Source organism: Molothrus aeneus, chromosome 3, assembly GCF_037042795.1.
Source record: "Molothrus aeneus isolate 106 chromosome 3, BPBGC_Maene_1.0, whole genome shotgun sequence".
Classification (NCBI taxonomy): domain Eukaryota; kingdom Metazoa; phylum Chordata; class Aves; order Passeriformes; family Icteridae; genus Molothrus; species Molothrus aeneus.
In genome coordinates this window covers 103,413,815-103,440,203 of record NC_089648.1, presented here as the reverse complement: position 1 = coordinate 103,440,203, position 26,389 = coordinate 103,413,815, and the positions used below count along the sequence as shown (strand labels likewise).

Genomic DNA, 26,389 nt, shown 5'->3' with positions numbered 1-26,389 from the left:
TGTTTGGTTTTTCTGCTGGGGGGTGTCTGTTCAAACCAGCATTACTTTTTCAACATTGAAGTCAGAACTTGTGTGATGGCCAAGGCCTTTACAAAGACAGGTAGGATACAATTTAGTCCAATACCACCCGTTTATTTGAAAGTATACATAGCACAGAACTGTGTCCCACTAAGTATTATTGTGTGTGTCCAGGTGTGTCTTACAGGGTGGAGGAAGGACTTTGATGTTTGGACAGACCTGTCACCTGTCCTGTGTGGAGAAAAGTAGGATTTCAGATGGTAATCTCATCTCCTGTTCAAGCCAGGATCAGCTGTGTTGATGTCCTTTCTGAGAGACATTTGTTGTACCTGTATATAAAGATTTCAGAGAATCTGCAGGCCATCTTCCCTGTTTCTAAGGTTTATGACTCTTATGCCTTAAAATATTTCTGAAATATGCTCTGTAAGGTTGTGTTTAGCAGCACTGTCATATCCTTCCAATCAGTTAGACATCACAGTCTTCTTTCTGAAAACAACTTCTTCACTCTGTTTTCCTCATCTAAAAACCTCTTTCCTGGGAATGGAGGATAGAGCAGACCATTTTATTCACTCACTTTGAACTTCTCCTGTTGTCTGTGGCATCTTATAAATATTGATTATTTTGGTAGGTTTTGTTTTCCTTGGATGGCAAAAGAAATTTAGGCCACTGATGCCGTGATTCCGTTAAGCAAAAGTAAATCTTATCTAAAGTTTGTTTCTAGAGTGTTTTTTTGTGGGTTTCAGTAATCATTCACTCTCTCTCAATCCCTTTAAAAGGGAGCAGGTACAAAGTTAAATTTTGCCTTTGTTTCAGGGAAAACTCAAAAAATCTCCAAACTGTAAATGTCTTGGCTGCTAGGCTGAAGAATGTTGTTAGATGGATAGTCTTTGATTTGAGTGTCTCTGCTTGGCCAAGAAAGTGAAGTTAGACTCCAGGTTCAGGCTTGTCTTGTGAAGCACTCTAACACAGGAAAGTTGGCCTGTTAGAGCTCCAGGATGGGGTGACTGCCTTGCTGTTCTCCTTTGCTGCAGTAGGAGTGGTGTCGCTCATGCTGTTGTACTGACAGATGGCTTGACACAGACAGGTTATTACAATGATCGTCCTCCTATATGGAGTGCATATGGATTCTGTGAGCTGCCATTCTCTCCTGCTATTTTCATGTCTTTTGCCACCTGGATTCTCAACTGACTGAGACATAGCTAGGCATGCACAATGAGTTTTTTCTTCTTGCATGACATATGCAAAGCCCACCTCAGTTACAGAAGAACAGACACTGCGTCTGAAGGAAATCTGGTTTGCTGTGTGTGGGCATGTGTGAGCCCCAGAAGAGGAATTAATATAGCCAGTGAAATGAATGTTGAGTATGTGGTTGTTTACTCTTGGGCTTGACTTGGCATGATTTGTGATGGTATGACATGGTGTTCTACCAAGCTCCCTTCTATTATTCAAATTTCTAGTGCTTTTAAAAAAAGTTGGTTTTGTTTTTTAAATAATGGTTTAAAGTAATAGATTGTGAAAAGACCTTTGAAAATGTAGCCTCAGTGCATGACAGTACAGGAAGGACTGTCTTAAAAAAGAGAGGGACTAAAATGGTACTCTTAGAGATCCATGATATTCCTGTTGAAGTTAACACATGGAGCTCAATTATCTATCAAGATAACTATGAACTAATCCTCCTCTGTATTTCATCCCTCTCAGAAGAGGCATGGAATTGATCTCACATCCTTCTAGCTGTTCAGAGTGACTGTTCACTTTTGTACTGTTTGTGTCAAGTAAGGAAAGAGATTGCTGTTTCCCATTCTTTCAGGCCAGTGTTTAAATTCCAATCTGGAAACCATTACTGAAAGACTTGGTGGAATGCAGCAATATATTCAGCTTTCCTGTGGAGATATCTGAATACCTGCAGAAACCTTGTTTGGAGCTCTGTGTGCTCTTAGAGACTGATTTTTTTTAGCTCCAATATTTAAGGTTTGCAGACAGGGATTTGAGGATTTTGCTTTTAATTTGTGCATCTGAGTAGGTTTTGAAGCTCATAACTTTCAGTGAGTTGAATAAGAAAGACAGTGTCTCATTGTCTTTGAGTTGTTATTCCTCTTTCATGATCCAAATGAACCATTTGCTTATTAACTGCTCAATTTAAAATGAATTGGATATTTACACATTTACCAACCTTAAAATATTCTTAATAACCTCTTAAATAATGTCTTTTTAATGCTTGTGTTTAATTCCCTCACTACCTTTTCCTTTAACAAGTGAATGAAAGTCAAGCAAGCAAGGGACTATGACTTTGTAGGACTTCTACCAAGATATATGTGAGGAAGGCTTAGTCTTAGCATCTACTTTTAGGCTGCCTTTGGGAAATCAAATCTTAGAAGGCCAAGCTAGAATCAAGATTCAGCATGTCAAGTGTTGGGTATTTATAATTGCTCCTTGGAGACACCTAAATGAAATGTCTGAAATGGTCTCTGTGAATGCCCCATGCTATGTCCCTGTTCTGTGTCTGCCAGTCTTTCCAGAAATCAGATGTTTCTTCTTGGTGATATGGCAAAGGATCATATTTCTGCCAAGTTCCATTGGAATGTAACAGGGGAAACTAACTAAAGCGTTTAACTATAAGTTTTCTGAAAACAAGTAAATTTATCTTTAAAGAAACTATAAATTATACTACCCCTGCATACAAATATTGTTGACTGGTGTTCTTGTTGTAATTACACTTAATAGCAGTAGATTACTTTGTCATTTGTATATTGCTTGGTTTTTTTTCTATTAGAAACTCTTGTATATCCTGTAGAAATGCACATATTTTTGTTGTTAACATGTTGTGAAGCCTAGTCCTGTTTTAAAGCTCATATAGATCACAAAGTCCTAATGAAGTGCTCTTTTAATTATGATGCACAGGTATTTGTGATGTGAATCCCAGCTTATATTCTTTTTTTCATGCTGTGAGCATTTCCAAATACAAAACAAAATATGTCTACAGACAGTGCAGAAGGATTTTTTTGTATCTTAGAAACACAGGTAAAAAATCTGTACAAGTTTCCTTTGTGGAACAGGCCAGCTGTGCACTTTTGTAAGGTGCGTCTGATGTTGCAGTCAGTTTCAGGTTGAGCAATGTGCAGTACTTTCTGCAAAGAATGGCAACCTTAAATGGCAGGAACAGGAGTGTAAAATACCCATTATATCTGTTTCAGTCAGCATGATAGTAGTGACAAGTGCTCAGTGGCTGTCAGCATCCTTGTCAGCACGGAGCTGCCTTTGACATTAAAGTCCCCAGCCCAGCCCTGGTGCTGTGCAGCTCTATTGGCAGCTCCATCAGGCTGCAGCTGATGGGAGAATGTCAGAGCCTGCCCTCTTCTCCTGGTGTGTGGCCAGCCCTCTGTGTTTGCAGGCTGGCCTTGCCTGTTATTTGATCTTGCTGCACTCTTCACCAGCTCTCCTGTGGGAGATGAGCAGATAGGTCAGTGGGGTGTGGCTATCTTCAGGGCAGCACACAAGCCCATCCAGAGTGACTTGCATAAAGGTTTGTAACGATTACCATTTCTTTAAGCCAATCAATGGGTAAAGTACCCAGAGACTCATTAAGTGGCATTTGAGACACCTGTAAAAGAGTTTTGAGCTGTATTTCAAGAAATGTGGTGACAGCCTTTAATGTCTAATTGACCTCTTCTCTTTGTTTCACTTTCTCTATTTCCTTCTGATGCGTTCCCCCGTGGCAGCAAACAGCCCTGCTCAGTATTTTGAACTTCTGCTCGGAGCTGCAGCACCTCAGCCTGGGCAGCTGTGTCATGGTGAGTGCTTGGACCATTCAGGATGTGTGGGGGGTTCTGTGTGTCTGTGTGTGTGTGCACTCGCTTTGGAACCAATCTGGGTTTGTTTCACAAACGTGTGTTAAATGTGAGGGTTATACTAGACTCTATTCTTTTGGAAAATCCAAGATGAATGCAACTTTGTCATATATTTAAGGGTTATGTACTGGTTTAGTTAGGCCTAAAATGGCTTGTAGGCTTTCTCAGAGTTCTTCAGCCTTTTTCTAAGTTTTTGGGCATTCTCTGTATGTGTAATCACTTAACAAGTAATTAATAAGACTTTCATAAGGAGATGCAGTAACTGATCAACTTAAAATGGAAATGAGTACTTCAATCATTCTTCAGTAGTTGCACTTCCTGTGGTCATAAAAGCTGTTATAATCATCTTTAAAGGAGAAAACAGCTGTGCAAAAAGAAAAGTTTCTTCAAAGAAACAACTTTTGCTGCGGTTTGATCCTCAGTATTAAGTGAATTTAAAAACAGCTGAGTCTGGGGTTTATAAGAATTTAATTTTATTTTTGTCTCTTATAAAAGTAGATCTCACTGTACCATACCATGAACAATTTTTAGAAATGACAAATGCTTGAGCCAGATGCATTATGTGTGTTAGGAAGCAAACCTTGAAACACCTCTGTATGTCTGGAATGACACTGCACATGACGGAGTGTCTGCTTTCCTTGCAGATTGAAGACTATGACCTTATAGCAAGCATGATGGGAGCAAAATGCAAAAAGCTTCGCAGTCTGGATTTGTGGAGATGTAAAAACATAACGGAAAGCGGGATCGCGGAGTTGGCTTCAGGCTGCCAGCTTTTGGAAGAACTTGACCTTGGTTGGTGTCCTACGCTCCAGAGCAGCACAGGCTGCTTCACAAACCTCGCACGCAAACTCCCCAATCTGCAGAAGCTCTTCCTTACAGCCAACAGGTCTGTGTGTGACACAGACATTGAGGAGCTCGCTGCCAACTGCACGCACCTACGGCAGCTGGATATATTGGGTAAGAGAAGGGGGCAGTGTTGGCTTTATTTTACGGGTCTCAAAAGCCTTTCAGTTAAAAAGGAGTCCTTAAGACAAAACTTTCTTCCAGACATATTTGCTAAATAATTGTTTCTTAAAATTATGGTTTAGCACAGGAAAAAAAGGAGAGACGTTTTGCTCACTGCATGATTTCTGACTCAGAAGCCAGTAGATTTATACCAGCTGTGTATTTTGACTGCTGAGTATGAATTGCTTAAACTGGAATTTAAGTGCAAGATTTTTTTCCACTAATTTCTATTTTCATGACCATCAGCTTTTTTAACTGAAGCCTTTCTCTTTTGATTATCAGAAGATCAGATTTCTTATAATTCTTTCTGCTTTTGTTTGTATTTTTTTTTCTGCGAAGTGTGACAAAGTGTATTTATCTCATGAGTTTGTGATCAATAAACATTTTGCTTTTGTGCAGTAAATATTTCTTATATGTTATATAATATATATTATGTACTATGCAATACTGAATTTCTTCATCGCTTTTATCGGTAAGTGAATTTGAGTTATTAAAGATGAAAGGGTAATTAAAAACAAAACTTAAATAGACTTTCTAGTAAGATGGGAAGGAAGTGATGGGGGGGTCAAAAAGCTTAGCAAATCTGAAATTTCTAATCCTCTGCAGTTTCCATAGTTGAAAATATTTTTAGAGATCTAAAGTAAATATACTTTGAACTCTTGAGTAAGGACTTTGAGAAGTGTAGTTTTGTGTGATGCTGAATTTATTCTTTTATGGTGGCATATGAGGTTTTCTTTTTATAATAATGTAGGACAGCAGAGATGTTTGTGACATCAGTGTGGGAGAAAATTCTTCATAGTTTTACCAACTTAGTTTCACAGGATAGCTGAAAAGGGAAGATTTAAATGAAAGGGAATAAAGTAGTTGCTCTGTATACTTCTAATGTTTAATAATTGTAATAAAAATATTACATTTTGGTTGAGAGGGATACTGCAAAGAACTGAGAGCCATCAACATGAATAATTTTCCAAGCAAGTTTAAGGATTTATTCTTATCAGCATTTATAATTTCAAAGTATTTACCATATGGCTTCAGATTGGCATTCCAGTACACTCTTCTATAATGATGAAGAGTTTTACTCACTCCTAACTGAGAGAGTTGCCTTCTGACCAACGTGAGAAAGACATATGAACAGAAAAAACCTTAACTCCACCTAGTTCAAGTTGTAGATATGTTTATGCCCCCAGGGGTACTGTGTTTTGTGTATCTTTAAGAGAATCTGCTCTGCAGCTAAATTATCAGGGGCACACTGCCCTGTTCAGACCTGAGAAGTTTCCAAATGGTGTAGGGAATTAAGTCTCTAAGAAGCACTTAGCTGCCCCTGACCACCCACTTCCATGTGCTTCTGTTGCAATGGCCTCGTGTCTGCCCACAATCGGTCAGACCACCTTACTGCACCAGAGGCTCCCCAGACAATACTTGGCTGTGTTGAACTTATGGATAGTCTGTTACTTCTACTGTTGCCTGTGTGACAGCAGGGAAGGCTTGCTTTAGTGTTTGAATTCAGATTTTAATTCAGTTGAACATCCTAATGATTTTTTTTTGAAAAGTAATGTGAAAGTGGAAAAGGAGTTTGTTCTGCTCCCTGGTGCTTACCAATATTTCTGAGTCAGATGGATTTGTAGTCAAACTTTTCCTGTGAGATTGCATGTTGCGTTCAGATAAATCCCCTCTAGGGGATATCCAGTAGAATTTCCTGCAAAATGAATAATCTGCAAAAAATTATTTCATTCTTCCTTCAGAGAAATACTTGGTCAGGTGAAAAAGAAGTTGTCCTTTGCTGTAAACAAGTCAGTACAAGGTGATATTCACTATGCACGGGAAGGACTTACCCTGCTTTTTTGGCAACAGCAAGGAAACTGTGTTAATTTTTTTGTCTGAATGTAGTAACCACTACAGTCTATGGTTACAAGAAAGAGCTGTCAAGTAGAACCACACTGTGTCATCTGGAGGTAGAGTTGCCAGGTGTTCCCCTGTAAGTGCAGAAGTCTTTGTTGTATGAACTAAAGAGCGAGTCTCTCGCTGTGCGGGAGTACCAAGGAAGTCATAAATCTCTGAATGTGCTCTTGCTTTGGGCATGTGATACAGGGCCACCCTGCTACTTTAAGCTGCATGAATGTGTAGTATGTTTTTGTCCTTCAGTAGAAGTGTGACAACAGGGCTGAAGCTGTAAGAGGTCAGAGCTCAGCTTTGCAAGAGTAACCTTGAACAGTGGGTCTTCTCTGTGATGTGAAGGAATGAGAGGTGCTCTCATTATATCCTTTGTCATCTCCCAAGTAAAGAAACGTCTGGCTTGCATGTGCATTGTGAAGGGTGTAGAGGTATTGCTGCTGGGTTAGCACTGTGTGCTGTAAGGGAACTTCTTTTGCTTCAACAAAGCTGTGTAAAAGCAAGGTTTTTTCCTGCATACAAGCACTTACCTAAGTAAGGGTCAGAATGTCTTCCCTTCACTGCAATCACCAGTGTTCAAGATACTATACTGGTGTCTCTCTTTAGTTGTTAGAACTTATAAACTTGACAGAGAAAACTTCTTTTTTCAGTTATAGGTTATTTATCATCACAATATCTTCAGGCGTGGAGTAGTCTAAGCCTTTGAATGAAATCTTGTTGAACTGTAAGGGATGAAAAATGTACATGATATATATATAGCCTGGATGGTGTTTGAAGGTGATAGGTCCTGAGGCTTGCTACCCATCTGTCCTCTACCATAATTGTTTGGTAATTTCCTTGTTAGAGAGTCAGAGGATTCTGTGAAAGATGAAAATTGCTGGTTTTCAAGGACTCTGTATACTTACTGGCCCATGTAAAGCATTGTTGGATGTCAGGCTGTGTTTGTGCTGTGTAAAACATAGAAAGTCAATTTCTGTTTAAAAAAAATCATGCGCTTGTCCATATCTGCTGTATCATAAGTTTGGAAGAGGAAGCGTGGTGTGTGTCACTGAATGCAGGAGGATGTGCTTCTCTTGAACTTTTAGTTCTGAGCTTTCTTTTACCCACTACATCCTGAACTGCCTGCTTACAAGTATCATTTCCTTCTCAGCCCACATCTTTTTTGCTGAGTGACATGGCATGTTTCCACCCTCTGTCAGAATGATCCAGCTCTGATCATCTGACGGTTCTCTAGTGACGCAGTACATCAGCCAGTGCTATCAAAATTTGAGTGGACACCTCTAGACCAGTGGTTAAAAAACTAGTCTTCAAACTGTGATCAGCATTGAACAATGTGACAAGTCAGATGGCAACCTGAATTGACAGTGTCAAAAGCTTTTCTTGCACATCACATCAGCTGCTGAGTTCTCTTCCTGTGGGGTTCTCAGTTGCTGTCAAGGGTGAAGAGTAAATCGTATTAACCTTGCTTTCCAAAAGGTCCAACTGCCTCTGTCCTGCACAAAAAGAGTAATGAAAAGTAGACACCCTCGTTACCACAAAATTCATGTATTCCTAGCTACATTCCAACACCTCCCACACCTTCCTGAGCAGCAGAAAACCCAACTACCCCCTTGCCAGCTGTCAAAGTTTTCAGCTTTATCTTGAGAACATCAACACATAGTTAGTCAATTCAAACATGAAAATGTGTAGCACATTAAAATTTTGGATTTGAGTTGTGTGCAGTAGATTGAATAAAATGTAAAGAATAAAAGGCTAGTTTGTCTGGTCTAGGGGAATAAAGGTAAGAAAAGTAAGAATATTTGAGGGAAGAGTGCTAGTTATTGTCAAGAGTTGGTACTCTGCAATATTATTTGGTGTGTAGTAGTGTTCTCTTGCTCTAGAAATTTGGCTTCTGCAGTTTTTATAACTGTCCTGCACAGGTCTCCTAAACAGCTATAGAGTTTGAAGACCTTGATATATGATGGATATCAATTAAATTATTTACAGCTAATAAGCATAATTGTTCGAGCAAAGAGATCATTACTCAGAGGTACCTTTTACAAGTGTGGTAACAGAGAATTGACTGAGCAACAAAATTAAATAGCAGATTTTAATGCTTCGGTTATGTATGTATTCTGAAAAATGGCTGATTAGTCTGTGGAGGAGAAGTTATAGTAAATAATAAAGGTCCAAAAGCCTCCAAACTCTAGAAGAAAAATGCTCTATATAAGTAATTAACTAGCAGGCTACATTGCCAGTCTTTCAAAAGCAAAGGAAAATTGCTGTATTAAAATTCTGAACTGCTTTTGAATGGGCTTATAGGATACATACATAACTAACTGTACATTGTATAAACAAAAGTAAGACTACAGATGATGTGCATTTATCCTGTGGTGTGAATAACCAAACCCCAACTGGATTGCTTGTAGAAAAAGGTATTTCCTAACATAAAATTTTAAGTCTGAGGAGGGGAAAAAACCCAGGTGCAATAAAACATGCAATTTAGGATGACCTACTTAGTTGCAAATCTATTAAAAGTCTTGGATGAAATGATAGGAGAACTATCAAAGTTCAGGTAGGAAGGAATGAAGAACATCCTACACAAAAAAATCTGTGGCTAGGCATCTAAATCTAGAATTGTTGTAGAAATACACGTTTGGATCTTGAAGCATAAAAGCTGTGATGCATAAATGAGGCTGGGTTTAGATGAAGGTGCTGATGTAGTAGCAATTTTAAGGCTTGGTGAAAAAAAGATAAGTAGCATAATGTGTTGTTCCTAGAGTTGCATTAGGAATGGTAGAGCAGGTCCTTATGGTAGAACAGTGGTACTGTGGTAAAATGTGTGGTCAAATGAAGTGAATAAATAAAGCATGTTACAGAATTTCTGTGTAAATCTTCAGGGACTGTTGCATGAACCACCAGGCAGTTCTGATGATGGTGATTATGTAATGGTAAGGGAGTTAAAAATCACAGTGGTAATGACAAGCTTAGTCTCTGTAGAGGAGATAAAATTTGGGGGCATGATAGCAAAGACTGTCCTTGGGTGATAATAATGCCTCAAAACAGCTAATCTGAGAGCCTGCCATAGGATAATTGGAGACCACATTCAGATACCTCCTTGCTTGTGCAGAAGAGTACTGGAGACTAATGAAACCATCCGGAGTCTTTCTGAAATTGAATCCCATTCAGAGAATGAAAATAGGAAGATGAACTCCAGAAAGTGAAACACAATCACAGTAAGGCAGGATGAAGTATTAAGGAACCACTGGCTAGAGGTGAATGATACTGTATTTCAGCTGTGTTAGAAGTTCACAGGGGTGGCTGAGCTCGGTGGATAGTCCAGGTGTAAGGCTCACCCCAGTTCAAGGCTATTGCAGGAGAGCTGTTGTGTGTCCCTTGGTGCTCATGGCAGAGGGGATCGAGCAGGCTGCTACATCAGAGCCATTCTTTCCAGGAGATTAGCTTGGAAAGCTGCCTTAAATTGGAATGCCAATACAGAAAGCTTTTTAACAAATCAATACATTGAACAATAATAAATTGTTAGGACTAAATGGTATTTATGCAGTGATTCTGAATGAGCTCAAATACAGGGCTCTGGAAATCTTATTTCTGGTGTGTGATCTGTCTCTTAAATCAGCCTTAGTGCTAGAGTAATGCAGGGTTACAAACATGGCACAGCCTTCTGTAAAGGGCTTGGGTTAGGAGCTACAAAACAGTAAGATCATCTTTTTCTCTGTGTAAACCAGTGGCAGCCCTGAGAAAGTCAGTCAGTGGACATACAGAGGACATCACCATATTTAGGTGAAGAGCTGCATCCCAGCAAGGGTAGTATCGGGTTTGCCTCTCATCCTTTAAACTTCCTTGAAGTTCTTGGTGAATGTGAGCACTACTCCAATCCATAGAAGATTGGATTTTCAAAAACTTCAGCCAAGGTTGTGCTGCTTTTGTCTGTCTTTTCCTGGATTATGAGTGTTTCAGAGAACAAGAATGTATCATCTCTTTTCACAGTGAAATTATGTCACTTCTGTGGTCCCCAAGGGTCTGTTCTGATCTGTTTATGAGTAATCCAGGCAGAGGGGTGAATAATGCCAGCGAGTAACACACAGGTATTCGGGGTAGAGAAATCTTAAACTGAAGAACTTAACACTGAAGAATGGCAGAATGATCTTGTGATACTTATTAAACAGGTGTTAAAGCAGGAAGAAAGCATTGAATCAAGTACAAAGTAGTCACATGAGGCAAAATAGCATCAACTAAATATATAGGGGACTGGATTTATATTAGCTTCTATTTTGTAGGAAAGAGATCCTGTGGACAATTTTTGGAAAACATCAGTTCATTGCCTAGCATAATTCTAATGGGAATAGAGAAAATTAGAGTTATTTAGACATGAAATGGAAAAAACACCATAAGACTTACTATAAAATTACTGACTGTGCTCAGTGCACTGTATTGTTCTGGTAATCCAGTTTCAAAAGTACTAAATTAGTGCAGAAACAACACAATGGGTCATTTTGAGATGCAAGGGAGTCTAGAAAACAGATGGCCTTGAGGGAACAGAAGAGATGTGCATGGGAGTATGCATGATTTAGAAATAGTGAATTGGAATGATCTCATGCTTCTTTAATTGCACCTTAATTATTGCAGCTAATAGGCTGGAGTTTTTTGTTTGTTATTTCTCTTTTTTTTTACATTATGAAGTTAAACTGTGGAACTTGTGAAGGGGCTGTAAGTATGAAGAAATTTAAAAAAAAAGTAGTAGAATTCATGAAAGATAGCTTTAGAAACCCTAAAATTATAATTTTTGGCAATTGAGAAGATTCACCAGTGAAAATCTACTTTAAAAAAATCTGCTGCTTTTTTTGCAGGGGAGGTAAGGAGTGTAGGGAACATAATTGGCCCTGGCACTAGACAAGATCCTGAACTAGGTGGCTTTTTGGGGTGCTAGTTAGATGAAGATGGAGCTGTGTGAGTTGAAGTCTGCCAGCAGTTTTCTGCAGGAGTCTTGGATACATAAACTCTCTAGAGGGAAGGCTTGATGAGCAGTTTAGCCCACTGTAGACACCCAGGCTCAGTTCACTTGCCTAGAGTAACCTGCCAAACTTCCAGCCTTTCCTGTAAGGCATGAATCTCCTCCTCTGGGCCCAGTGTCCTGTGTGCCAGCTGTGTGTGGATGTCCTGCACGCTGTAAGGTCCCCAAGGGGCACTGAGTACTCCAGACAGCTGACTCACACCCCAGAGCCCAGTCAGGTGAGCCAGGTGCTAAGCACCTTGGACTGGACTGTCTGGATGTCCATCAGCTGTAATGGATGTGTGGATTTGTGCTTATAAACATAGATTTATTTGGTTTCTGACTGAATCCTATGCTTGCTCTCCCCCTGTGTAACACTTGGGAGTTCAGTCACTGTGGTCTTGTTTTTGGCAGGATTTAACTTGTGTGTTTTATACATACATTTATGTATGATCAGCAGTCTCTTGAATAGCTGCCCCTGCATGTGTGTAATACCCACACTTGCTCTGGAGCCCTGGGAGCCTTGCTGATGCCTTTGGAATTGGAATAACCCCCAGTCACTCATCTGCTGTGCTGATGGTCTGTGTGCTCAACAGGAGAGCATGGCTATAGCCTTCCATGCTGCTGCCTAAGCCCAGCATCTGGTCCCTGGGAGGGCTTGTGGCTCTGGGTACCTGGCTTCTCTAGTAAGAGATTCCCCTTGAAGCTGTAAAGTTGCCCCCCAGTAGGAAATGATGGTGACTTGAACAGTTAAGAAAATGCTCTAGGTTTTTTAAAGGTGAAAGTTCTATGTGCTCTTTGGGAAGCTTTTAATTTGAAAACTCATTTAAATAATCTAGATGAAAGTTGTGTTGAAGTAGCATTTTTTCATGACATAGTATTAACAGCTTAAAAGCCTACACTTTTCTTGATAACTTTACAGTTCTGTTTTGTTTTGTTTTGTTTTTGAACAGGAACGAGGATGGTGAGCCCTGCATCTTTAAGAAAATTGCTGGAGTCTTGTAAAGATCTTTCTTTACTCGATGTGTCCTTCTGTTCACAGATCGATAATAGAGTTGTGCTAGAACTCAATGCCAACTTTCCTAATGTGTTCATAAAAAAGAGTTTCACCCAGTGACTTCCTACATATGCTGCTGTGGAACTTGTTTGACAGAGTTGTTTTCCTGTAAATTTGTGCTGATTTTTTTTAAGGAGAATATAAATCTGCTATAAAATAGTGGAAACTATTAATTATCTACACAGATGGGTAAAATACATTTAAATGTATTATGTTTCTTTAAGTTGATATTGTACCTAAGAATTATTTTGCTCTGTTAGTTGGTGGCAGTGCATGTTTTTAAATACTAGCCATATGTCTGGCTTTAATGAGAAGAAAATGAATGTCTTCTTAAATGTCCCTTCACAGGGTGTTATACACAATACACTATGTTAATATCCAGGTGAAAGCAGAAGTTCAATATTTATCAGAAAGGAAAATATGGGTGCTTCCTTTTCATGTGTTTGTGTATGTATATATAAATGTATACATATGTATTTGTATATACATACACAGATATTGTAGCATTCTAGTTTGACCTGCAGCATAAGATTTTATCATCTGGCCTATAATTAATTATTTGAAAACCAGTTTAAGTGTGTATAAGAACAGATAGAAAAGGCACTTGTCTTCTTCGAGTTTTGGCAGTGAATTGTATCTGATACAGCTTTCTCCCTTCCTTCACCTGAAATAGATGTAGTGATGTTTTACAGTCCAGCCTAAGCAGCACAACAGATAAATGCAAGAAAGAACCTGGACCACCTGAACTTGGAGCAGAAATGAAAGATAAAATTGACAGCTGCTTCTTGGTATTGAGATAAAAAGTTTAAGCCAAGTACTTAATGTTGTAACTGGTAGTGTGTAGAAAACTCCAGGGTAGTTTTCTTTTATAAATTTCTGTCATGGTCAAGACTTTATTTGTGATACGTCTGGTTATTGTGCAGAGTACCATGAAAAGTAGAACTTAGGGTAATGTGTTAGCAACTGTCCTTTCACTGGCATCAAATCTACTGTCAGGTGTAAAAACAAGCATCTTTGTTCAGTAAAACAGCAATGAAAATATAATGGGTTTGAAACAGGGGCAATACAATTTCATGATTTTATAATTACCAAACCTTATTACTGGATTTTTTTTTGTTTGGGTTTTTGTTTTGTTTTGTTTTTCCAAGAGGATAGTAGCTCAAAGTACTATTGCACTCTAAGACTGCTTAACCTCTGGAGAAGGAAAACTGTGTTGATGAACAATTTCTGGAAGTTTCTTCCTTTTGCACTTTGTTGGATGAAGCTTTTCTCTTTTTTTCCCCTTGAATACCACTGCTAGAGTATGTTGCTCTGTACAGCTTTGGTTTAGAATTTTACCTTTTTAGCCATTGTTGATGCATATGGACCATAAAATATAGGCTGTCTTTTGATACTGATTCTGTTATTCTTGTATTGATGGCACTTATTACCTACTGGAATAAGAAGAAAAATACTTTGTCTGAGAGAAGTACAGTATTGTACTGAAGATCAGTGACAAAGAACACTTCAGTTCATGCAGTAAATAACCAACTGCTACTAGAGGACTGCTGCAAATCGTTAAAAATCTGACAATCTCTGTGACTCCTGAATGACTGCTTTGAACTCTTTGTGCTGGTGCCAATACTTTAGAAACCATGTCATGAAACACTACAGAACATTTATCTGATTTTATTGAAAGACCTAGTTCTTCAGATTTTTAAATTTTGCTGAATCTCTGGGGAATTCCAGATCCAAAGAAGGGCATGCACAGTTGGCTTTTTGATTTTTTCCCTCCACACAGATGGCACTATGGGATTTCCAACTAGTTTATGCCATTTCATTTTTTTCTTCTTTAGAAATCTGAGCATTGTCAGAGAACTTTAAATTGATTTACTTTTTTTTTCTATACTGAAAGATGAAGCTTTCGTATGATTCTCTGTGAGACCTCATTTCTCTCAATCATGTTTGGGTTCATTTGTTTTTCTGTGAACTTGTAACTTTTTTTAGTCTATATTTTTCATTGTAATTATTAAACATTATTATTCTAGTTACATGATAATGGGAGTTTACAAAGAACAGAGTTCAAAACAAATGTATTTGTTGTAAAATTTCACTTCTCAGGGGTTGTTCTGTGTTTATCTCCTTTTTTTCCTACAGAGATCCGTTTTGTTTGTTTTTCACTGTAAACAGAGTGGGATGTGGATGAAGTGATAGCCTTTGTGCCTTCAAACTGGTGAACTTGGTAGATAATAGAGTTTTTCTCATCAGTGATTCAAATAAGTGTTTTTGTAATCACATACGTGTAAAGAATTTCATTCTCTGTTGCTTTTTAGGTAGCGTAAAGGATGTTTAAATTGAAATTTTGTTCACACTGGAAGATTTTTTCTTTCTTGTGTTGCATCTTCTGTTTGAAAATGTTTTTTTCAGGAATTCTCTATTGTCACTTGGAAGAAAAATTGAAGTTGACTTTTTATTTGGATTGTTTAAAATTTGGCTATTACTGACATATAATTAATTCAAAGAGCAGAGAAGCGATTGGGACTGACTTCCATCTATAGTTGTAGACTTCAACCTTCAATCAGAGAGTAAGAAGCTCTTTTAGCTATGGCCTTATAAGTCCAAGAAGTCTTCCAGCAAAACAAAGTTAGACCAGACTTGACATTTGTAATACTTGTAGGATAAAGAAAACAACTTGCTCTTAGACCTTCCCTGTATGTCAGAGAAGCAAGAATAGGCCACTGTCTCTTTAGTTCTGCTATCTTATACTTAAGTGTGTCTATTTATTTATATATATGTATGCATAAATTATATCTATACACACACATTTTGTGTGTCTATATGAATTCTTTTGGATATGTGTACATACATAAACATATATGTATAAATCTCAAAGTTTTTCATGTAGGAATTACTTTTGTAAAGTGAGTGTAATAGAACAAAGGTGTTTCATTGCAGTTCTGCTTTCAACTACTCTACTCTACCTGGAGACTGAGTTCATCTCTACCATGCAGCAGGAAAAGCCTGGACAGATGTGCTGAATTTCCAGTGTTGCTTTGCCAAAGTGCCTTTTGGTTTGTCTGCTCATGAAAGGGGTTACAGGGTATGAAGACTGAATGCAAAGTCTGATAACTACTGTGGACTGTCTCCTTGCAAAGCAGTCACATAGAGGGAAACTTATGTTCTAGTTTCGTTTAATCCAAAATGAACGATGTCAATTCCTTCACTGGAGGAATTTAATTACTCTTGAATTGGGTCTCATCTCCATCACTAGACTGTCCCTCAGTCATGTTATCTAAATTCTGCTGTTAAGGATATTCCTTTTTTTAATCCTGTTGTTTGGTTATCTGTCTTTCTGAAGCTTTGTAAAAGATATGCTTTGGCAACAAATGTTAAAAAAACGATGGCTAACATGTCCAAAAGAAGGGGTTTACTCTGAACTGCTCCTGTTTTTAAGCTAAAGGGGGTCTTCCATACCCTCTGTATGAAATTGATGTGGGATGGCCTGTAGGTAAAGATGTAATTCCTTGGGTAATTTGACAATAAAATATAATAATAAAACACAAAAACTAGTATGATAACTTTACCATTTAAAGCGTCTTCTTAACTCTTCAAGGCTTTAATTCAATAAGTAGTGTACTTACTTGTATTCACAATTTTGAGCTGTCTGGCTGCATAGCTCTATGAAATGGAAGGGGTTTCTGTTCTTTAAATTATACACCTAATTAAGTCCATTTTGTGAGCATGACTTGCATAATTTTGCATGGGAATTTGGACCTTACAATCGCCCATGTACTTGGAGGCCCAAGTTTTAGACAAAAAACCACAAGTGAACAAACAACAAAACCTACCAAAACCTTTGTATTTCCTTGGAACTCTTATGCTAAGTTTCCAAGATATAAGATGTCCAGTAATCATGGTACACAGTGAGTAGAATTCATCTCCCTGAATGTTAGTTCTCTGAAAGTTAGACATCTACTTCAAGGGAGGAATCTGGGCACCTCTAGAGAGTTATTAATCTCCTAAGGCAGACATTTCAGGAAAGTAGAATGAATCATGTTCTAGAGAGCCTCTCTGGAGATTGTGGAAGCTGTGATTTAGCTCAGGTTAGATACTAAACTGAGATTAATTCCATCCAGTGCTGTACTACCTGTCTTGAAAAACAAGACTGAAACAACATCCATCCTAAAGTTTCAAACCCTCCAAATTCCATCCAGAGAGAAGCAAAAACAAAAAAAAAAAATTCTGAGGAGGAAACCTTGAGGAGTTTTCTTAATGCCAGGATCTGCTTCTGCCCCTTGCTAATACCTGTGGTATATAATTTGTTTTATGTTATCAGTTTATTTGACTTTTCGGTTTGGGTTTTTGGAAATGCATCCTCTTTTCCTTTCCCGAAATCTCATGTACCTAACTGGCTGTATGTATAGTTCTGTAAATGCTTGAACAGGCAAACATAATTAATGTATTGCCACTATTTTGATAATCTTTCATATTGCTATAATTAAGACTGAGTAGTTTAACTGCTCTACTGTCATCAGAAATATCACCCACTGTGCATTTGCAAAAATTGTGTGCTGAGTCCTGGTTCTTACTGTGTGTACTTATTGCATCTTTTGGGATATATTTCCCATGTCACATCAGCAGGACTGCTAAATTTACAAAAACTAAATAAAACGTAGCATTTTATTATGAGGACCATGGGAGCGACTTTATATAGAAGATCTACATGTTCATTGTTGCTCTTTAACAGTGATTCTGTAAGTTGTAGCTTTGGAAATTACTCGACTAGAAATCCCTGGTTTAATGCATCTGCACTTGCTGTGTCAGATGCAGTCAACATTTTTTTCCAAATGAAGGCATTAGTCCCTCACTGAGATGATGATTTCTGTGATTTTTAGATATCTGACTTGATAATGAAGTGCAAGAAGGTGTTGTTTAATAAAAGTTACCAGCACAGGACAAGTTGTGATAACTGACGTTTGGAAGGGCTGAGAAATGGGTGCTCCATGTTACAGATCCTCAGGAGCTTCAGAGAAATGCATCAGCAGGAAGAGTCTCATTAAGAAGATTGAGCCTCTGTAATAGGAGGTAGTGGTGGGATTTTCCTTTTCAGCTAATGGACTAAATACTTTTGTTTGAGTTACATAGCTCTGGTTTCTCCTTGTCTTGTTTTCACCTAAGAATGGTAAATGGCGCAGAGTTAGGACAGACATCCTAAACTGAAGGGCAGCCATTGTGAGGAATGAAGTTTTTCTGTTGAATGTTTTGTTCACCTTTTATAAAAATAAAAGAATAAAAATACCCTCAACTATTTGAAAACTCATTTTCCTTAGATTCTGAAGAAATGTAAATGTCAAGAAGATTGAGGAAAGAGAAAAGGGGACTTACTCAGATTTATAGGGAAACTCATGGAAGGGTAGCCAGAGATATTTATAGATGTGAGGAAAGTAAGTGCCTTGCTCTAGATCAGCTCTTCAGCTCTACCTTTCCCAGAAACATAGCTTTCCACATAGTATCACATGCTCATACTTCTAAATCAAGATTTACCATTTAGATGCTCTTAATATTGACCTTTCGTGTACATGTTTGTGCAGTAAGTCAGAATGTCTCTGTTTCATTTTTATCAACTACATAAAAATATTTTTTCTTTGCCTACCACTGTGAATTCATGTTTTTTGTTATTTATTGAAACTATTTCATGCATGTACACACAGATGCATGTAAGACGTAATTGCTCAGATTTTTTGCAACAGGTCCTTTTCTGAGACAAACTGCAGTTTGGGGGTAAAAATGGTAAAGTCTCTGAAGAAGGTTCAAGGGAAATCTGATCAATGTATTGGAATACCTGATGGAGGGAAAGAATGAAGAAGAGGGAGCCGGATTCTTCTCAGTGATGCCCATGAACAGGACAAGAGGCCATGTGCACAAATTGAAGCACACAAGATGACACATTCTATGGCACAGGCTGCCTAGAGAGCCTGGGGAGTCTCCACCATTGGGGATACTCAGCATCCTGGGCACTGACTGGGTGGCCCTCCTTAAGCTGATGGAGGCTGGACTAGATGACCTCCAGAGGTTCATTTCCAGCCTCATCTGTTCTTTGTTCTATCATCTGAGATATGCCTGTGGTTGGTTTCTTTGCTTCATTGTACTGATTGCTGAAGAAGGTGGGGAGAGGGGAAAAGAAAGAATACCTGTCATAAGGAATTTGGCATGTTGAGAACAAACCCAAGAATCTTCTACATTTCCCTTTTTTGTTATTTTAGGAGAAGTAACATATCTCTCCATTTAAGTTAGCAGGAAAATCTAGATGCATCTTAACTGGAATAAAATTTTGGTAACGTTTTCAACATGTAGCTCTGTAACATACAAAATACACAACTGTTTTATGTGAGTGTGGTTGTCACTCCAAAGCCTGAAAGTTACACCAAGGACTAAGAAAAATAACTCTATTCTTGGGCACTGGCAGTAGTTTCTGGGTAGAAACTGAGTCATCTATAATACACTAGGAATGGTTTAGTTTGCAAATCTTTAGTATTTGTTTATGTAGACCTTACACTGAATTTGGATTGCCATGGTTTAGGTGAGGGTTATTCCTGCTTACTCTGTTGGAAACTGAGTATAGCACTTGCCTGTTCATAGTGTCAAACACAAATATTTGAATTCAGGTGAAAAAGAGGACCAAGTTTACAAAAGAGTGAGATGTCTGAGTGTTTTAGGGAGGTACTGTGAATAATTGTGGCGAGTTCCCATCTTTTGAATGTTTACTATTTTACCATTGTCAGGAGTTGTTGTCTCTGCTCACCATCAGAGATGGATTCCCTTTTATCAGATCTTGGTCTCTCTAGATTTTTCTTTTAAGGCAGTGCCACAGATTTTTGCACAAACCCACTGTTCTGAAACTAACAGAGAAAATAGCTGGCTTGGTTAGGATTTGGAAACTAATGGCTACTCTATGCTTGAAGTTATTTTGGAATAGTTACTAAAAGTAAATTAAAATAACCAAGAATTGATGTGTTCACAGGGAGACCTTGCACTTTCTGATTTAACTTTGGCATACAGGCAATTACAGGTGCCCTTCAGCAGTCGTGGTGAAATCTGTGTGATGATGATCTTTCTGGATTTTGTTAATGAACATAAAGCCACTGCAGCTCTTCAGCATCTTGTGGCATTTTGCATTCATGTCCTTGCTAGGCAGATGGTGGAGTTGAGGGTTGTGGGGATTGGCCTAGCTCTGGAAGTGAGGTGTGTGAATTGCCTGGGGAAATTTCCTGCTCGCATTTATTCATATGTGCAGATGAGAAGGAAGGACATCTCCAGACTTTCACATTTAAATACCTAAATCCAGCACCTGGATTCATTTAAACATAATAGGTCTCTCTCCCTGCCCCCCATCACATAACCAGCAACAAAATACTTGCATTCTATTTATGATTTAATAGTACACTCCATTTTCTGCTGCAATAGGAGTTTGAGTAATGTAACGAGAAACTCCTATTGCATTACCTTTTAAAGAAACTAATTTCTGTAAAGGTGGAAGTGCAGCAATAGAGGGAATAGTTCCAGACACTATCTGTAAATACCTGTGCTGTGCATGCTATGCCTGTAAGCACCAGAAGCAAGTTATGCCTTTTTGTAATAACAAGTTGAGAAGGACAAAAGGGATAATTGCCTCTAAGCACATTTTCTGTAGCTGGAGGATATTTATATCATTGAATTTTAAATATCTAGAGTAGATACTAAAGTTAGGACACTATTCTCCTAGGGTCCTGTCACTGAGTAGATAGGTTCTTCTATAGGGTAATTTGGATCAGATTAGTCTTCAATTGAGGTCTTCAATTGACCTTTGGAGAAGCAGAGGTCTGTGTAGACCCAATAAAATTTCTGTTGGAAGCTAGCATGAGTGGATTCAGAGTAAGAGGTTGCTTAACCCTTGGTGCTCTCTATTAGTCCCCTAGCTTGACTTGCTTCCACCAAAGGCCACCACTTGCGTTGCCCTGTTAGTTGAACTGGATTTGATTGCTCCCTACAAAATATCTTGGTTAAAACTAGAAAACTGCTTGTTTTCTAGTAGTTGTCCTTTTGGTTGTTTGGGGGTTTTTTTACCCTCCCAATTTGGCTATTAAAGCAAGCAGAAGGAAGGGGCCATTTAGCTTCAATTAAAAGAATAACAAGCAGCAGGTGGGAGCATGTTGGTTGTGCAAATGCTTTAATTCAAATTAGCATAAATGAGGATAGCCACTTTTGATTGTGATCCAAAGCTTCTAAATTTTTACATAGTTCATCTCAGTGCTGTGCCACAAAAAAGTCCAACGTGAGGTTTTCTTATTTGCACCTCATGCTGCTGACTCAAGTCCTAAGGTATAAAATGCTACTGTGAACATATGAGAACATTCAGGTCCTAAATGGCTTCAATAAATTCCCCAAAAAAGATCCTTCCTTCCGAACAGACATTGGAAGTTTTAGATTAGAAGGGCTAATAAGAGCATGTTTAAGTATGGTGAAGGAGTGGTTAGCAAATCTAAGCTGGAGGGAGGGGCAGCAGTTCTCTGATGTGTTTTTCAGGACTGTTTTCCTGATCTTAAGCTGCATTAGCCCATGAAGCTAACATCCACCCCTTTGCAGTCCTAAATATGGTCAGTATTCCAAGAGCTCTTTCTGGATGTGCAGTCTTAGATCCCAAGTCTGTTTTCTGTGTTCCTATTCAGTAATTAGCTGATCCACTTTTAGTTTTGTTAAGGTGGTTACCTTAACATCTACATTTATTTTTAATATTCCTCTCTGAGACTCATGCTTTTCTTTTGTACTTAGGCAAGTATTTGATTGCATTTCAAAACAAGGTTTTTCTTCTGATCTTGTTCTGCTTGACTGAGAGTAAGTGGAAGATAATGTTATTGGTGTATTCCTTCTTTTCAGATTTGGCTACTGTGTCTTCTTTCTTTCTGTGTGTAAACCCAAAGGTTTTACATGTGTCTGCATTTGTAGACACAGCTCTGGCATGGATCCCTGGCTCCTCCTCATTTGACTGATGCTTTTGGGGTATGAAGTATGGGTTGACTTGAATACACACATGCACACAAAACAGAGATGTCAGCCCTGTATTCATGAAGGATTTCATTTATTATGGAGAAATCTAATGCCTTATATTGCTAATTCAAAGATAAAATCTTCTTATCTTTAGAAGTTAACCAATGATTTCTATGTAGGAAATTAAGCCTGTTTTCTTCTGCTGTGTTGGATCATTTAAAATATCATAATACTATGTTCTGCAGTTTACTCCATTACTGCCAGTATAAAGAAGTTGAAAATAATGATCTCCCTGAGTTGTCAGTGTCTGCTAATTCAGAGATGACAGAAATGTGTTTAAAATATATTCAGCCTATAATATTTATCTTGCTTTGCACTTAATTTGTTTCCCTTTGACTGTGTTGCAAAATGCCAAATGTACATAAAATTATGAATAAATAAAAAATAAATTATTTGTCTACATTCATTGACCTTTCATGCATTCCTTTTAAAAACCAATAAAATACAACACAATATGATGCATTCCGAGGAACAGTTTGGTTATATTTTTATCACTGTTCATTTTGAAATGGGTTGTTTTTTGGATATTAATTTGTAACCTAGCTTTTAAAAAAAAATATTATTAGAAAAGTGTATTATTGTTTAGTGGTTAGCTTCTAGTCCTATGAAAGCACGTGGAACTAGGTGTATTACACAAAATAGATGCTTCAGTGCCTGAAACAGTTTGTGGTACAGAGCAAGAGACAACAGATGTATGTAGACAGATGGGATATAAAGCAGAATATGGAGATTACAATGTACCAAGAGAGACCTCCAAGAAAAATATAATTGTTGACTTTCTTTCAAGAATAATTTCCTAGTCTAGTGCAAATTATGTTACCATAAGGTATTTCTTAATCCCTTTAATTATGTTCGCACTGGTACAGTTGCTTTTAAATGTGGAGCTTAAGTAACATGATAAATTCTGAATTTAGCAAAAATGTTAAGGTCTCTGCCTTAAGGCAGCTTTGAATATGGGCACCAGAAGGGGACAGGTGATCAGCTGGACTCTACTTCTCAAGATCAACCCAAATGTTGAATTGAAAATGAGCAACTGCTTTGCTAGGAGTTTGTCCTCCTTTTGATGAGTTATCTAAAGTGGTTTTATGGGTTCCAAAGTTGATGTTGATTTAATCAGTGCCCATTTTCTTCTAGACAAATTTTTTGAGTGTTAGGTTCTCCTGATAGTGCTAATTGTTCAAGGCAATTAACTTAACCAGATACAGAGCTTTGAGTTTTCTAACATCTCTAAAGAAACTCTTAATAAGACTTTTAATCTCCAGCACCTCCTGAAGGGTTCTGCTTTTGTATCACAGCTTTGCCTCAGGCCAGTTTAATTTCAAATGTGCTAAAACTGTCTTCTAGCATCAACTTAGAGCTGCTGGTGCTTACAGTTATCCAGAAGTGTATGAACAAGACTGGACCTGGCTTCTGTGCATTTGGACAAAATAAAGCTTTTGATGCCTGCTAAAGTACAGTTTCAGGCATTGTTTCTGGTGGCCCTGTTTCTCATTATACCTGTTTCACAGTATTGAAAATTCACACAAAAATCTGAAATGTGTCCGGAGTCCGTCTTTCCTCTATGGGGCACTTCTGGTAGTGCAAACAGTTTGAAAGCCTACACAGATAAAGCCAGATATTTCAAAATATGTCAGGATTTGCAGACTTTAATTCCTGAGAGCCTGTAATACACTTTACATTATTGTTTGGCAGATGTGCATTATTACTTGGGCAGCTTAAGGAGTTATGGGTTCTCCACACCCATACTTTTACCTGCTTTACGTCTAGACAGAGGGAGGAAAGTTTAGTGTTCTGTGAAAACATTAAAAATGCAAACTTATCTCTGCTACTTTGCAATGCAATTGGCAATCTTGACTGAAATTTAAACAGAACACTGCAGATCTGATACCATGCATGCCGCAATTGTTTATTCACTGGTAAAATCAAATGTTATTATATACAATGTAGGCATTTATTATCACAAACAGATTTTAACATAATGCTTTGCCTCACAGTTTTTTAGAGCTAGAAATAAAAATGCCCTGATGCTGTCACCAGGCAGTTTTGAGCTGACAAGTATCTTCAGAAGGTAAAATAAATGCAGCAGCATTTTTGTAGCAAGGTCATGTCCACCTCTCTGGATGCAAATGCACAAACAATTTCAGTTCAAACTTCAGGCCAGTATGTCTCTAAATGCAGCTGGAGGCCAGTGATGCAGTCTCCATAATTTCTTTGTGAAAAGGATGAATCATCCTTAGATTTAGCCTTGTTAACTGGCTACAAGCTCAGGGCTCAAAGTGCACCACAGGCAAAATATTTAAAAAAATATTTATAATAAGCATTAAATTGTCTGTATTTTAAAACTACACTGAATGTGAAAGATGTGACTGGCAACCTACTTAGGTTATCTTTTCTAGTACCTGTGTCTAATAATAAATGTTAACATTACTGCAGCACAGAAGGCCTATCATAGAAGAATCTAAAAGAAAATTATTGTGTTTGGAATAAACTTCAGAGAACTTACTGTGTGGTATCTCTGTTCAGAGAAATCTTCATTGTGTTTTTGCCATTGCTTCTGCTTAGTAATTGCAAAGGGTTTGTCTGCAAAATTATCTGTCACAGGGAGGGTTCATTGAAGGTGATGACATGCTATTTTCAACATATGTCTATTTTTTTCCCCCCATAACATTCACTGTTAGACTTGATACAGTGCCTTGTATCAAGTATGGGGAACTTTCATTCCCCCAGCAGATATCTTTTCTAGAACCCCTACCTAGTACTGAGTATAAGATGCTTCTCTTTTTAAAATGATTGTGGAAGGGAAGAAAAATGGTGGGACATAGCCTTCAGGCACCCTGGACTGTTTTTATCCATGCTGTGGCTGCTGCTGGACCTGGGGAGGAGTTTTAAAACAGTTCTGATTCATTTTCCATTTGTGTGTCACCAGATAGTATTTACTGTATCTGTTACTAATGACACTCATGGAGAAAAAGGTAATGCAAGAGTAAAACACTATCTTTGAATTGGCTAAAAGAAAGAATTTTTAAGATCAAAATATTGTGGGCACTGATCAAACTGAGAGATCTACAATGCTGCTCTGTTTTTTTTTTTTTTATATCTATACTTTTAAATAATTCAGTATTTTCAGAGAATTATGGCAGCTTTCAAGTTAAAGTATTGATCGATGGGTGTTCTGCTGCTCTCCAAAATGTGCAGAGGCTTTCACATCTGTGTCTCCTCTGCTCAAAGTGGCAGATCTTTGTAAAGGAGGCACAGATTCAGGATGTCCAGCTAATGATTCAGTTCTGTCTGTGCCCTGATAGGAAAAAGTCCTTTGTGAGGTGGTGGGGTTACAACCCCTCTTTTTGCCTTTTCCTAAATATACAGTCCTTAGGCAGTTTTTACATCTTTCAGTTCCCTTAAATATTGTAGGAGACTAAGTGAACAATACAGTCTCCTGTCTCTTTGCAAAGAAGTACATGTACTGCCTTGCTCCCTAGCATATCTTTTTTCCTCAGAACAGCACTGTCTCCTTACAAAAAACACTTTTCCCCAGAAGTCTCCTAAAATAATGAGCTTAAATTTGGAAGAGTGAGGGAATTCCAGCTTTTTGCATCTTTCTGTCCGCTGCTGAATGATTCATATCTGTTGTGGCTCTGTTCACACACAACAGCAGGATCTATCCAGGGGAGGCAGAGGCTGTTCCCTCTGGCCGAGAAATAGCAATGCTGTATCTTGTCTCAAAACAGATATGAGAAAATGGTCCATATTCCCTTGGGATGCTCTTCTGTTTCGGGTAACAGGTTGGAATTGTAACATTTCAATGAGGCTGTTATTTGTGTTTTACAACACTCACAGCTGCTGCAGCCACTGCCTCTGAGGTCTCCTGCAAACTCCACAGCGTGTCCTTACCCCAGACTCTCTGCTTGCTGCTGAATTTTACCTTAACTAGAAATCATTCAGCACATGTAAATGATGGGGTTTCCCCTGCCTGTGGCCATGTAGGCTGTGTGTTTGGGACTAGCAGGAGCCTACTGCAGCTAGCCTTATTTCCTCTGGTGAGAGCTAGGTCCCAGTCTGGCAGCAGAGCAGTGCTGGAATGTGGGAAGCCTTGGATTCAGGCCAAGGGGAATTAACTGAAGGTGCAGCTGAGGCTTAGCTTCCGGGTTATGTCTGTGTTCTCGGGGTGAGCCCCCTTCTGCCCTTTCACTGGAGATGTAGAGGCAGGAGGGCAAGAGTCACAGTGCTGGGCCAGGCAGGGGAGAGGGAGATTGATTTCAGCCTTGTGGGCAGAGCCTGTGGGAAGTGAAGGGGAGTGAAATTGAATCTGTGGATATAAAACCTCAAGTGGCCTGGCCCCTGCTGTGGCTGGGCCTGTATTTCTGAATGGTCAGCTGGAGGGGAGGCAGGACCAAAGCCAAATGGACTGAGAGCCTCTCTGCAGGTCCTCTGAAACACTCACCTCTCTTGGCTGGCTACACAAGGCATGTGGGCAGCCTGGGTTGTCTGTCCTCTCTCTTGCCCAATCCAAAGAGGCAGACA

At 38.6% G+C, this 26,389-nt stretch overlaps 1 protein-coding gene across 1 annotated transcript in view; it reads left to right on the top strand.

Annotated features, from left to right (window-relative positions):
• Positions 1-22,274, top strand: part of FBXL4 (F-box and leucine rich repeat protein 4) — a 62,329-nt gene extending 40,055 nt beyond the window's left edge. Inside the window, exons 7-9 of the mRNA XM_066547515.1 lie at positions 3,735-3,806; positions 4,508-4,820; positions 12,702-22,274. Of these exons, the coding sequence (XP_066403612.1) occupies positions 3,735-3,806; positions 4,508-4,820; positions 12,702-12,865 (549 nt within the window). The 3' untranslated portion in view covers positions 12,866-22,274. The remainder of the gene's footprint in view (positions 1-3,734; positions 3,807-4,507; positions 4,821-12,701) is intronic.
• Positions 22,275-26,389: the final 4,115 nt, after the last annotated feature.